The 13,982-nt window shown below is 36.5% G+C and overlaps 1 protein-coding gene across 2 annotated transcripts in view; it reads right to left on the reverse strand.

Annotated features, from left to right (window-relative positions):
- Positions 1-949: 949 nt before the first annotated feature.
- Positions 950-13,982, reverse strand: part of LOC112567785 (zinc finger SWIM domain-containing protein 8-like) — a 43,342-nt gene continuing 30,309 nt past the window's right edge. Inside the window, exons 25-27 of one of the 2 annotated variants that reach the window (XM_025244657.1) lie at positions 13,668-13,880; positions 13,091-13,268; positions 950-12,855 (exon numbers count right to left, since the gene is read on the reverse strand). In XM_025244657.1, the coding sequence (XP_025100442.1) occupies positions 12,639-12,855; positions 13,091-13,268; positions 13,668-13,880 (608 nt within the window). In that variant the 3' untranslated portion in view covers positions 950-12,638. The remainder of the gene's footprint in view (positions 12,856-13,090; positions 13,269-13,667; positions 13,881-13,982) is intronic. The other variant, XM_025244713.1, reaches the window with a different exon arrangement.

The raw sequence follows: 13,982 nt of genomic DNA on the forward strand, positions 1-13,982 counted from the left end.
TAAATGTCTGGAGAAACATAGCAGAGGTCAGAATAACTTAGACAAATAGAACCCCACAGGAATCTTTAGGTACAAAGTGGTGCTGATCTTGGAAATCATCACACACTCTTAAGGTCCCTTTATTGTCTTTAGTCTGTTAGCTTCAGGGTTATCAACCAGGCACATGGATTTTACATAGCTATAATATAAAAACGTTGGTATGTTGCACTTTTATGTGTGCCACAATTTCATCCACTGGTCCACACTTGCCCGTCTTTTGACAGCCATGTATGCTTAAGTCCTTGGGCTAGATTTTGCTAATGCAGTCAAAGTTTCTTGTTTTTTTCTTCTCTGTGGAGGTTAGTTTGCTATGTTTTTCCATATAAAAAATAAAGTAAGACCATATTCAGAATTTTACCTTTACTCAGGGTTTTTAAAGTTAAAATATTTAATGAGTTATGCAAAAATTGCTCTTGAACATTGTCTTTCATAGAACTAACATTTTTTAAAGCTAGGTTACATACAAAGTGGAATGTGGACTGTGTAGGATACCTTTGTACTATAATGTTGTCTCCTTTATACCACTCTCTAGCTGTGCCATCCACACACAAAATCAACAAATAGATGTCACCCACACTTTGACATTCACACACAGGTGCACCAACTACACACACATTTGCCATCTGTACACACTTATCCACAAATACACTACTAACCCATGCAAATTTAGCCATGTCATCCAGGAATGTACTGGCACACAAATCATCATAACACGCATCTCCAGACATGCAGGTTCGTGTATCATCTACACTTATGCAGACAACACACATCATCCTCACACCAATGTCATCTACATGTGCACAATCCTCATATATGTATGACATCCTCCTATGTTCATGCAGACCTATCAGCCACACACGTGGGCATCTGTCATTTACACACATGCAAACACAAGTGGTGAGGTGACACATGAGGCCTGAGAGTATTTATTGAGGCAAAGGATGATACCATTAATGAGACGTGACATGGGGAGAGGTCAAACCACAACTACACAATCAATGGACAGTGTGACTCCATTAAATATCTACACATGCACACACACACACATACACATGGGTGTAAAAATAGAAGAAAATAAAATTACGATTATGATGAAAATACATATATTAAATATGATATATTCCCCCTTCCCTCTTCAAAATATTTTCCTTGTGATCTATATGGTCTAAATAAAGCTGCTTCAAAGTTTATGTGTTCTCTGTGTGATGCAGCTTAAAAGGAGAATGAACTAGTATGAAAAAAATTGTGAGAAAGATTTAACATTAAGAGGGAAGAGAGGCTCTATGTATGCATGTATGTACGAGTGCCTTTAAAGGTCATGAAGGTTTTAAAAGTATTTCAGCCTCTTTACAGCAACCCATGACTTCATAGGGAATTCTACAGATGAAACTCTAGTTTTGCTGGTTAACATTGTTATAAAGATGTGCATACAAATAACATTCAAGTACATCTGAAGTTGTGCCAGAAGTTATAGTAATCAACTTTCTCTACAACAGGTTTAAATCTGTACATGGACTACGCAATTTACAGTTTAAACAGCTAATTTTTTTATATTACAGATAGTAGCATCAGCAATTAGCAATAATCATCAATCCCTGAAATTATTCTCCATATAAAAATTTAAACATTCTATGATCTGCGCTACCAGATACATTACTGCATGAGCATGCACGTGTCTTCTTTGCATGGCAGAAGCAGGAAGGGGGGGAGGCTACCTGACACTTTGTCCTGTAGAACAAGCAACAGCAATGAACTGAGTATAGTGGCAGGATCTTATGAAGGACTTGCTTGTGAAACCCAATCTACCTCACTGGAAATGAAAGATGATTTTACTGACAGAAAGGAACATTTTCACTCTCAGAGTTCTCACATGAAAACCCGTTCATTATAAGATGTTGATGAGCCAGCATCCTCTATTGATCTAAATAAAGCCATGAGCAGACAGAAAAGGCAGTGGGATATTGGCTGTTGTAGCATTGTCAAACACACAGGCTTGCATATATCAGAAAATGGACCATACAGAATTCCTACCTGTGATGCAGAAGTATAATGATGCACCTCCATATATAAGATTATAAGTAATGTAATAACTTGTTACTTTGAGGAAACAGAGTAACTGACAAAAGAAATTTGCAATAAGAACTTAGTTATAAAAGTCCAAGACAAATATTTCACAGGTTTAAAAGAAAAATGACAAAAGTCTCTCCAAGGACAAGCTGGGAAATGCTGCAAGATGAGATTCTTCTGTTTCAATCAACATGAGGGGCCATAGCTAATGACTAGTGACAAGTCACAAACCTTAGTGGTTTGTATCTGTTTACATGGACTATGAAATGTGTGAGGGGGGGAAGGAACAAGACCATAGGAGTGCACAAGCAAGTCCTTGACAGGATCTGAAAGCAGTTCAAAGTGTTCTGAAATATGCAGCCACTATGTGAAAATCTGACTACATGAATTGATCAAAAATATGTTTCATGGATCATAAGAATCTGTTTTATTTGCTCTCTTCCTTTTCTTCAATCTCAAACCATTCACAGCACATGTGTATGCTTCTTTTAATTACTCTTAGTTATAAGAAATAATTTGGAGATGAAACAGTCTGTCACTTTCAGAATGACAATGATTCTTATACTAAATAGAAATGGCATATTACAATCCTTTATAAAAACAGCAGCTGGATACAGCAAGAGCAATTCAACGTATGAACAAAGTGGAAGCAGCAGGTTAACAGCAAGTGCAGGCCAGAGCAAAGGAGAAAGAGAGAGCAACAATGATTGAAATTGGGAAGAACAAGAAACGCATGGCATGGTCTGAAAATGAAAAGATGAACACATGACAGTTTTTGTAAAGCTGCTACAATAAAAACAGACTTCATAACAAAAAACCTCCCATCTTTTATGAATCCATAAAAAGCTGTTTCATAAATGATGGAGAAGTGAAGCACTACTATTTTCCTGAACATCATAGATGGACAGCACAGCTGGCTCTGCTAACTCTTAATCTCTATTCAAATATGTCAAGGACAATGAAAAGGCCATGTCCATTTAGGGTGTGTGCAAGTGCAATGGTGAAATCTCCCAAGGAATTTAAAAGTTATTACTGGACTTTTGCAAGTCATCTCAGCTTCTTTCTTGATAAGCTCCAAAGAGCGAAAAGCAATGTTACTTTGTTCTCCGAAATAAGACAAAAAACATAAGCCTGTTTCCGTGAAAGCGGAACTGGTTGAGGATTGGTACTGGACTACAAGATCGCTAAACTGTTACCATTTCTATTGTAGGGTCACAATATTTCTACTGGACTACAAGACTGTTACCATCTCTACTTTAGGGTTCCAATATTTCAACTGGGCTACAAGATTGTTTGACTGTTACCATTTCTTATGTATGGTTCCAATATTTGAAAATCCGTTGCCCATGGCCACCACTCCTCTTTTGTTGCAGCCAGTCCATTCAGTTTAAAAAAAGCTCTTGCAAAATTATTGATTGCTCTTACCCTCTTGATCTGCCTTGCCTTAATATTGTAATTTTTGTGTTCACTTATTTTTGCACTGCTGTTATCATACTTTGTTGTTGATACTACTGCATTTGGATGGCTAGTCTAAATCATCTATTATTATATTAATCAAATTCTCTATATAAATACTACAGAAATTTTACACACAGCACCCTGTACTGACAAGAAAAATGTATTTACATATGGCATTTGATCATGGCTAGATCTGCAAGTGCATATGATCAACATGACCAGTGCATATCCACAAATGAAAAAAGGCATTGCCTCCTTTTGCAAGAAATGGAACTTCTTGGGTCACGTGACAAAATCCAGCACATCCTATGACTGAACACACTTGTTTCCTGCAAATTACCCACACGAACCCTATGAGCTCAGCACACTTACAGCACAAAATTTGCCACAAATACCTGTAACATTTTTCAGACATAGCATGTACAAGCAGGACTCAATAAACCAGGCACCTGCTGTGACAGCTTTTCAGCAGTTGTTTCTATGGGCGTCCCAAAACAGCAACACCATTTACACAACTCAGCACTAGGTGTATTATACAAGATTACTTTCTATTGTAATCCACAATAAAATGGAAGAACTTAGTAAAGAAATTTCTGTCTTCTGAGCAACCTAGCCACTTTCACAAGAAAACTCCTCGTCAAAAACGATTATGAATTTGCAGGCAGTAAATCAGACCTAATGACAAGAGAAGAGCTGATCCTGATTTCTACATAAAAATGCAGCCAACCTGAATCTCTTCTCACCATGCATACATATAAGCATGAAGTCAAGACAAGAATTCTCTAAGACAGGAGAGTGAAGACCAGAATTCTCTCAGAGAGGAAAGGCAAGACCAGAATTCTCTCAGAAAACAATTCTTTTTCTGTTTTCTAGTTCTTGTGTTTTTAAAAAATAAGTTCACTCTCATAGCAAGATGGCCATCTCTAAGAAGACTAAAAATACGAAAAAGATGATTTTAAAAAATCTGTTAACTAGGAACATGGCTTTCGTTTCAAAATTCAAATTAGGCTTGTCTTCAAAGTACACCACCAGAAGGATTTGCACTTTTGTCATAAAACTTAATTTTATTTCAAATCCTAGCTGCTCTCATAAAAAAAATCACTTTTAAAAAGTATCACTTAAAGAAGATTTGAAAACAAATTCATGAATTCAGCAATAAATCATTTACACCTTGTCAGCAGTTTCTGCATCCTGGTTCAAACAGTGCAATTACACCAATGACATAGGACATTTTTTTTCTAGACATGGAAAAATGGGGGCAAAGACATGAAAAGAGAATAAAATATGTAAATTTTTACTCTAGACACAACTGCTTGCAAAAGATTTAACCTGGACTTGTCAATAGAGAAAATCCTAAGTTACCTGTTTCTCTGTGCTGTTAGTTAAAATGTCCTTTGAAGTCAAACTAAAGATCAGCTAAATGTAGAACTGTGACTAAAGTGGAAGGAATAAACACAAAAGTAAGGCACAGGGATGAAACTTGGGAGAAGGGGTGGAAATAAAAATAATTTAAAAAAATGCCCGTGACACATGGCACACACTTGTGACAAGGAAAAACGAGAGACATATTTGTGGCACAGGGCACACAAGGCATGAGGGAAATGGAAAAATGTGGTAGGTATTTGTTTTGGACAAGGAGAAACAGAGGGAAAATAAGAACTACAGACTTACCCCCTCCCCTAGATATTCTTGTGCCTCTACAATGCAAAGTAAGCACACCAAACTAGACTAGAATTGTCGTCCAAAGAGGCTCCTTTGAGCTACAAAAAAGGCCACCACATACCGTAGGGCTCAGCGACAAATAAATAACAAAAATGAAAGCATACATATGTAAATATTGTGCAACCGAGCAAAGTTCTATATAAGATGCATCAAATTTTCTGGTTAAAAATTACATAAAAATAAGAGATTAAAATACCACTCTCTTCCAGTTAGATTATTTTCCAACATGCATGTTCAAACAGTGTTGAGGACAGAGTGGGAGAGGTCATGAATGAGGTTAAATTTATGCACACTAATACAGAAAATGACAATGAATAAATACAAACTGCTTCTTTAAAGCAAATACAAAGGAAAAAGTTTGTTTCGAAAGTACCACTCATAAAGAGAATAACATGAAAATGGATTATCTGGAAACTATATAACTTTTGGAGGCAAACAGGTGTGGGGAATTTGCTCATTTAAGTGTACATATATGCAGGTAAATGTGAAAGGTTACTTTAAAACATGACCCCAAAATTACTTCCTTAGTGCAAATCTTTTGTTTAATTAGCAATTTCAGTCTTTGTTTCTGATAATTAAAATCTTGATGCATTAAAAAAATGCTGCACCTAATCCATAATCCAACATAAAATAATTTGAAAATTTCTAGAATAAAAAAGCAATAATTTAACTCTGAAATTCTTCCTCTGTATATTTCAAATCACTACATGGTTTCTCATTAAGATGGACATGCACACTCCATATTTTCTGGCAGACGAACTTGATTCTAGAATTAGGAAAACAGGGAGAATAATCCTGAGATCAGGTATTATAACCAACAAGTGGGATGTCACGTAAATATGGAAGAAGAGATGATGAGATAAGACATACTGAGAAAAATTGCGGCCACCCCTGCAAATTACAAAAATTAACTATTCAAAGTCAGATGGGTTTTCTGGCCCTGTGATTGGGTCTAAACATCTCAGCTGATCTTACTTATTGGTAAAACAGTGTCAGATTGACTAGCTAAAGTCTGGCACCCTCTAAGCTGATCTCATTGTTTGGTAATGTCCAACAAGCCAAAGACTTGCAATTACTCAAATGGAAATAGAATTTACCCCTCTTTGCTTGCAACAGTCAAAAAAACCTAACCCTTGCCAAAGCTCCCTGAGCAGTTAGTGAACTTCAGGTGTATTTCTTGTGTCAGCTCCTAAAATTATCTCCATGTCAGACTCTCCAATGGGCAAAGATGCATGAACATGGGGGATGGGTAAAAACAGAAGCTATACAGTCACATACATTTGTATGATTTATTTTCCTGAGTCTCTCAATCAATACAAAAAATATTTCTATCTTCCAAATCTATCCAAGAGACATGTTGCATCTTCAATAAGATGTGATACTGCAGGTATGAACAATAGTGCTATGAATGGTTCACTTGAGAATGTGAAATGTTCAAATGTCTGAGTGCTGGATAAGAACAGCTACAACTACAGATAGACACTGTCCATAAGGGGTCATGGAAAATGAAAACAAAAGCCATATAGGACGGAGTTGGCAGGTGCTTTAACTGCGCTTGCGTTGACAAAGACAATTGTTTTACCCACACATTTGTAATTTAAATGGTGCTGATAACACTTCAGACTAAATGTTCTCATTTATAATTAGTGGAAAATAAACAGTGCCTGACATCTTGCTACTTCTGCCTAAATCTGCATTTACAAAGTAAGTGTAAATCTACTGTCCCCCATGATAACCTAATAACAGTGATAGCTATTAATCACATCTGTTGTAACTTGTTTCATGATGTTTTTACATATTGTATTATGTTATTTAAAGTTTTCACTCTGCACTGTTCTCAAGTGTACAATTATCTACATAGGTACCTACACATAGCCCCTGGCAAAGTCACTGTGCTTGCCAAAGCAGTGTTAGTGTTTTTACTTAGATTTGTTTCTTTGTTTCTGGTCTGTGTGTGACCTGTCTCCAAAAGCTTTAAACCACACTTGACAAAAAGCTGAAGATGGCTATGCTTATTTTACAGCTGGCATTCACATTAAGTTAAACAAAAATCAAGTGATGGGAAGGTTGTCATTTTGCTAACACAATTGTATCACTTTTTTCATTTACAATACAGTGGTAACATGCTTTCTTATTCTTCTACACAGCTTGTGCTTACAAGCAACAAGAACATTGAAGCTGATGGTTTAAACATTTTTTTTTAAACTGTAGTTTATTTAAAACACCATATCTCAGCTAAAATTACTTCTTTTATTTGAACTACCTTTCCCATTTATTAAACAAACGACAAACAATTGACAAAATTATTCAACAATTTTATATATGAAGGTATGGAGTTACTGAACAAAAAATACACTGGTGTGTTAAAAAAAAAAATGATAGTCCCATAGCCTAGCAGCTGTAGGGGCAGTGAATGTAAGAGGTTCACTGAAGGTATGGCACAGCACACTGAAGGTATAGCCCCACCCTCTCCTCCTGAGGACTTCCAAACACCTATTTCTAATAACCAAATAAATAATTTCAATAAAACAAATAGCTAATTCTTATTCACTGTAAAAAATAACAAAATGTGTGATGCCTGCTTTCTTTTTTTTCGCACTCTGGTACATCACACGTCAACATAAAGCAAAAATCAACAATGATACAATATTTTTTTTAAAGAATGAAATTTAACACTGTAGAAAAGATAAGAAAGCTATTGAGGATGGTAGCACAAATAAACAGGAACTGGTAAGGAAAAAGAAATCGAAAGCAAGAAAGATGAAACAAAGTTGGAAGGGGAGGGATAACTCACTGCAGACAACAAAGGCAAATATAAGTTTTCATAATTATGTTCATTCACTCAACACACACACACAAACATAAACAAGTGTTTTACAAAAATACTTACACGGGGAAAGTGTGACTTACATTTTTTTTAACTTTTGCATTTCAATAGACGTTATTCTTCTGAGCCACAACATGAGTGTTTAAAAGATACCCTATGCTGGGGAAAAAATAGTTACAAAGGCATACCCTATATAGTTCTCCATTGCAATCAATAAGTGTGTTATTCTAGACATGGAAGCTGAGAGGGAAATCGGTGTCTTACACCAAGCAACAACTAAGGCTACATCATAGCAAAGCAGCCAGGTATGTAAACAGTGCTACATGCAGAGAAAGAACAGCATGCCTGAGTCAAGGTTGCATCCCACGGCAACCGATCCTCACTGCATGCAGTTTCTCTGTGCACCTCTGGACTGTCATTGTATGTAATTTGCAAGAATAAGGAGGTCTCCATTCAATTCAGCAATCGTAATCAGAATGAGCATTGCATGTTTAACAGCTAGCATTACCATTACTTGACCTGGCCTTCATATATACACAGACGATTCATAAAAATACAAGCACGCACACAGAAAGAAAAGTGTTGTGCAAAGGTAGGAAAAAGGGAACAGAAATAAAATAAAATACAAACATTATATAAAGAATATACAAGAGACATTCTGAAGTTCTCAAGGTAATAAATTTTTCTGTGATCTAAATTTATCTGCATACATTATAAACACAGTGTTGGTCAAGGCATGACCAAAAAAGTAGCTCTTGACAATAATGGATACAAGTAGCCAGATGTTTCTGCAGCTAATACTCCAGTTTTTTACCCAACAAAAACTCCAATCAAATCAGCAACAGCTGACTTCTTTACTTTCATGCAGAACTGACCACAGGAAACTTGGCTACGCTAATATTTATGCAGACATAAGCTGTGACTTATTAGCACGTCATCATACCTCCTAAAGCCAAAAATATTCATTTTTAGATGTTTCTTACAATCTTTTTCCTATTACAATGTTTAGCATTTTGTGTGTGTGTGTTTTTGAAATGTTTTCTTTTTATTCAACACTTGTGTTGAATGTCATGCAGAAACAAAAACCCATATGGTCATAAACATTAGCCATCTCTCATTCTTTTGCAAGTCTTACATGAAGAACAGATTAATAATTGAATTAGACACACTATTTTCTGTTGCTTGATTCTACATAAAACAGACATTCTGATGTGTTCTGATATTTATATATCTAAAAATATATCTGGCTCTAATGGCACAACCTCAATATATTTGTAAGCTTGTGAAAATGACTGGCATTCACAAAGACAACTACAGCAGTCACATCTTAAAAAAAAAAAAAAAGATAAGCAGGAATAATTCAGTCTTACTATATGATATCAGCTAAGTCGTTGTGTAAGTCTTCTAACCACACATGAAAATTAAAAACTCTCAACAACTAGCAAGTCTTGAAGACCATGTAAAAAAATTTGTCAAAAGTTTAAAACATATTATCTTGAGCCAACTAATAAACAAAATAAACATTACACATGAAAAAACTTATGATGTAAAGAAAAAACCCCAAATGAGGAATACAGCTTCCACAATATAAAGACTAGGACACAGCTCTTACATTAGAATTACATTCTACAACTGGCAGTGCATACAACATTCAGGTTTTGAACTGAGACACTGACTCAGCACTAGACATGGATTAAAACCTATTGCTAACACACTTCCTATAACAAGACATCTCATACAACTTGTACTTAACACTGAGCTCTGAAGCCACTGGGTATACATCAAAATTTATATAATATATGGCAGCTGCTTTATCAACCTTGGAAATAAGAAGGTTCAGCAAGGAAGTTTGCCATTCTATAAAATACACTGAGCTCTTGCTTTGATAAATCATTGGTGCACCCGATGAATCTTTCAAGTGCTGTACCTTTCATGTTTTAAAACATATTTAATGTTGGATAAGAGTCAATATTATTAATATTTGCCATTTTCAACATGTCCCAACACCAAAGAGGCTAATTATAAAGGATTAGCAGGTGTGCTTATGCATGCATATGTGGGTGAATGTGTGTGCATCAGTATATATGCATTTTGTGTGTGTGTGTGCCTTAGCATACATGCATTCATATATGTGTATGTGTGTGTGTACATGCATTAGTACATATGCATTCATGTATGTGATGTGCCTGTATGTGTGACAGAACAAGAGATGGAAAGAAAGAGAGGGACAAAAAAAAAAAAAAAATAAAATAAAGAAATTAAACCAAAGTCACCAGAAAAGGACCCACACCTGTCAGGTGTTGAGGGTCTGCACAACCTTCTGACTGGGAAACATACCTGAGCTGACAAGCAAGACCTTGTCACTCATTCTCCTCATCTAAAAGCAGAAAAAAAGACTCCCTTTAAGTGTTAGGCAACATGTAACACTGTAACTGCTAAAGTAAGATCTGTTTTCAATGTCAGCAATGAGTGTGTACGCTGTGACATCCAACATCAACTTCATGAAAACCAGATCTAAAATGCCTCTAAATTCATGCTTTCATTTTTTAGTTTTGAAAAACTATAAATGTACAAATGAACCTCAATTTCGCCAACCTAACGGCTGTATGACTTAATATTTAGATGCAAATTTTCATGAATTTTTTTGGGCTGAGTTCAAAAGCTGTTAATAATGCTACAGACAGTCAAAATTTACCCTTAAAAATCTGGCAAAGATCATGCTTTATCATGCTGGCAGGGTGTTATGATTGGAAGCAGTCATTAAGCCACAAAAGGCCAGCTGCTAGTTTAACAAGTCATGTAGCACAGCTTTGTTCAGACACAAAGATAACAGCAGTGCAGGTCGACAAATCAGAGATGTCTTCGTTGGTTCCCTTTTTCTGCTTCTCGACGTCACCATTCCACAAAAATGCATGCTGCTAATTCTGCCACATTGAGGCCAACAAACATGTTTATCAGTTCTTTTGCAAAAAGATGCTGTTTGGTCTACTTGTGGACACATGCATGTTTATTTTACACACGTATGCCCTTTCATGAATGCATATATATTTTACAGAAAAGAAGAAAGTGAAGAGAAAGGAATGCCAAAATGAATACCAAAAACTGATGTGCTGACATTTCAGCACACATATGCGATACACAAAATGACCAAAGCACTCATGGTAATCTTAAAACAGTGTCAAGACATAGGGATGTTCTTGCTGCTGCGATTGTTGCTGCTGTTGCTGCTAGTTGATAAATCTGACGTAGAATCTTTTTTACATGAAAAGATGGCGATCCCACGTAATTATGACAAGAAGCATCTGTTATCAGACAGAAGGATGCTCTGAAGGTTTTTAGATACCAATTATGTGAATTTACTGACTTAAAAAAAAAAAGGACAGGCACATACTTGATCTTTGTGACCAGTGAATCTTGCTAACTATGAACATGAATTTACAAATCTCTCCAGTCTTATAATTATTTATAGAAACCAAACTCTTCATGGTAAATGATGTAATTCTAACTCCTTCCAACAATTACAAGTGTATGCACAACTGCTTCTAGTCACTGTCAAACATTTAGAAGGGGCTTGCACTAAGCAATAAAATACGTCAAAGTCTGACGAATGAAGGCAATAATACAAACAATTTACTAATGACTCTTCACGCTGTCTTTGAAACTGAGTATAGAGATGAAAATGATAATCAACTTAAAAGCGGGGATAAATACCAAAACAGTGAAGTCTGAAAAAACCTAACACTTTCACTAAACTTTCCTGACAAATATTATTAAGAAATAAACCATTATATACATTTCTTCCCCTGGAGATGATCAACTACAGAAATGCTGCTTTCATTGAAACAATAAGAAAAGCTAAGAGTGTTCCATGACTGTAACATGGGGGAGAAAAGTGAGAAAGTGATTTGCTGTGCAAAAATAAGAGAGAATGTGTTACAACAGCTCTTACAGCAGTAAACACCAGTCAGGACCACACAGTTTGGCATACCTGTCTGCTCCTACCTTGCGCACATTCATGTTTCAAGGTCCTGATGGATGAATTTCTTAGACAACAAATGAGTGCCAGCTTTCCTGTGATGTCAATTACAAACAAATTCAAAAGGGAATGGCAGCAGTTGCACTTACAGAAAACTGAAACCAAAATCTTTCAAACGCAGTCTAATCTTTTGTGGCATTTAAAGAAACAGCATATACTGTTATTAAAAAAGTAACAAAATTCCAAAGTGGATGATGCAGAATTATTTTCACTTGTTTTGATGTAACATGAGAAAAGGTAAATCAATGTTCTTAACAAGTAAAATCTTTGCCCGAAAAGGACAAAAACAGAGCATCGTGGTACAGTACAGGATGTAACAGGACATTAAGACAAAATGAGCTAGGAGACAGGTCACATACTCCAACTTAGATTTCCACCACTAAATATAATTTCTGCAAAATTTTCTACCACACAGATTTACAGAAACACCACCATAACTAAAGTAATGAAGAGAAAGAGAAAAGACTGGATTCCTAAGTAAGCAAGTCGTCATACACTGCCTGTGGCCAAGCCACTAACTATGCGCTGCCATAGGTCCTTGCGGCATGACTTGGAACGGCGTAGGCTCTGGAGCAGCTCATTAAACTGGACAAGACCACCTGGAGCCAGGTAAAATGCATTGCGTGCTGTACACACAATGGAGACGAACTCGTCATAGTCAGCATTGCTGATGTGGTGAATACGCTGGTGAGCACACTGGATGAACCTTTAATAACACAATCACCAAACAGTACTGTCAGAGTGAGTAAAACCTTCCTTACAGCCATCTACAAGGGTACGTGCTTGAGACAAAGACTGCATATTAAAGAAGTGAAGCCAATCAAACAAGAATCATATTTGGTTTATGTTAACTATGGCAATATGAACCCTTGTGTTAGAGTACCAAGCCCTTCTCAAGCAATAATAGAAACACAAGCGTTAACACATTTAGAACAACTCACATTTGAAGACACTTTTGAAAGAGAGGATTGAGGATGTTAGAGCGCAACTGGTTGGACACGTGCACAGGATTGTTGCGTGCCATAACATGGGCAGCCTCCATGGCCAAGTCATAAAGCACAAATGGGCTGACAACTGCGTTCACTGCTCCTGCACAGAACTGCTGAAGGTACGCTGAGCCTGTGGCCAGCATTAGAAGGAATCAGAACTCATAACTGTCAGTTAGACGACTTAATTACTAGCTAGCACACACACATACAATTCTATTTGAATCAATTTTTTTAAATAATTGTGTTATTATAGGTGCAGTTCTAAATTGAATCACTTCGTCCTGAATGAACATTCCACAAATAATTCTCTCCCTTACATTTTATCTTCATTTACCCACTCATCCACTTTCAGCATACCATGACTTCTAAAAACTATGCCTCTTGGGAAAAAACCCAACCAAAACTAGTAAGCTGACTGACCATCTTGACCATTCTGCTGGGCATCCAAGCCACACACGATATTTGCAGATGATGCACACATAGCTGCATAAACAAAAGTCACAGCTCTAAACTCCAGAAAGGCACTCACCTAATTTGATAGCAATTCCAAGCAACCATTTTACATCCTCTCCATATGGAGGATTGCGTGCATACTTTGTTTGAGGGCGATCATCGTGCACGCGACGAGCAAGTGTTTCCATGGCTAGCATCCCTACTCTGAAGGCTGCTGTCAGGTACTTGAGCTGGCCAGGTGTGTTGGCTGTTGAAGGTTGCATGGATATGTTCAACACAGGCACTTGACCTACTCAAAAAAAAAGCAAGAATTGTGTAACCCAGGTCTGCTTCTCATCTTCCATCAGAATATATCTGAAGATTCTACCACACCACATCTATTAAGAAGAAT

The sequence above is a fragment of the Pomacea canaliculata genome, linkage group LG1 (genome assembly GCF_003073045.1).
Source record: "Pomacea canaliculata isolate SZHN2017 linkage group LG1, ASM307304v1, whole genome shotgun sequence".
Lineage (NCBI taxonomy): Eukaryota > Metazoa > Mollusca > Gastropoda > Architaenioglossa > Ampullariidae > Pomacea > Pomacea canaliculata.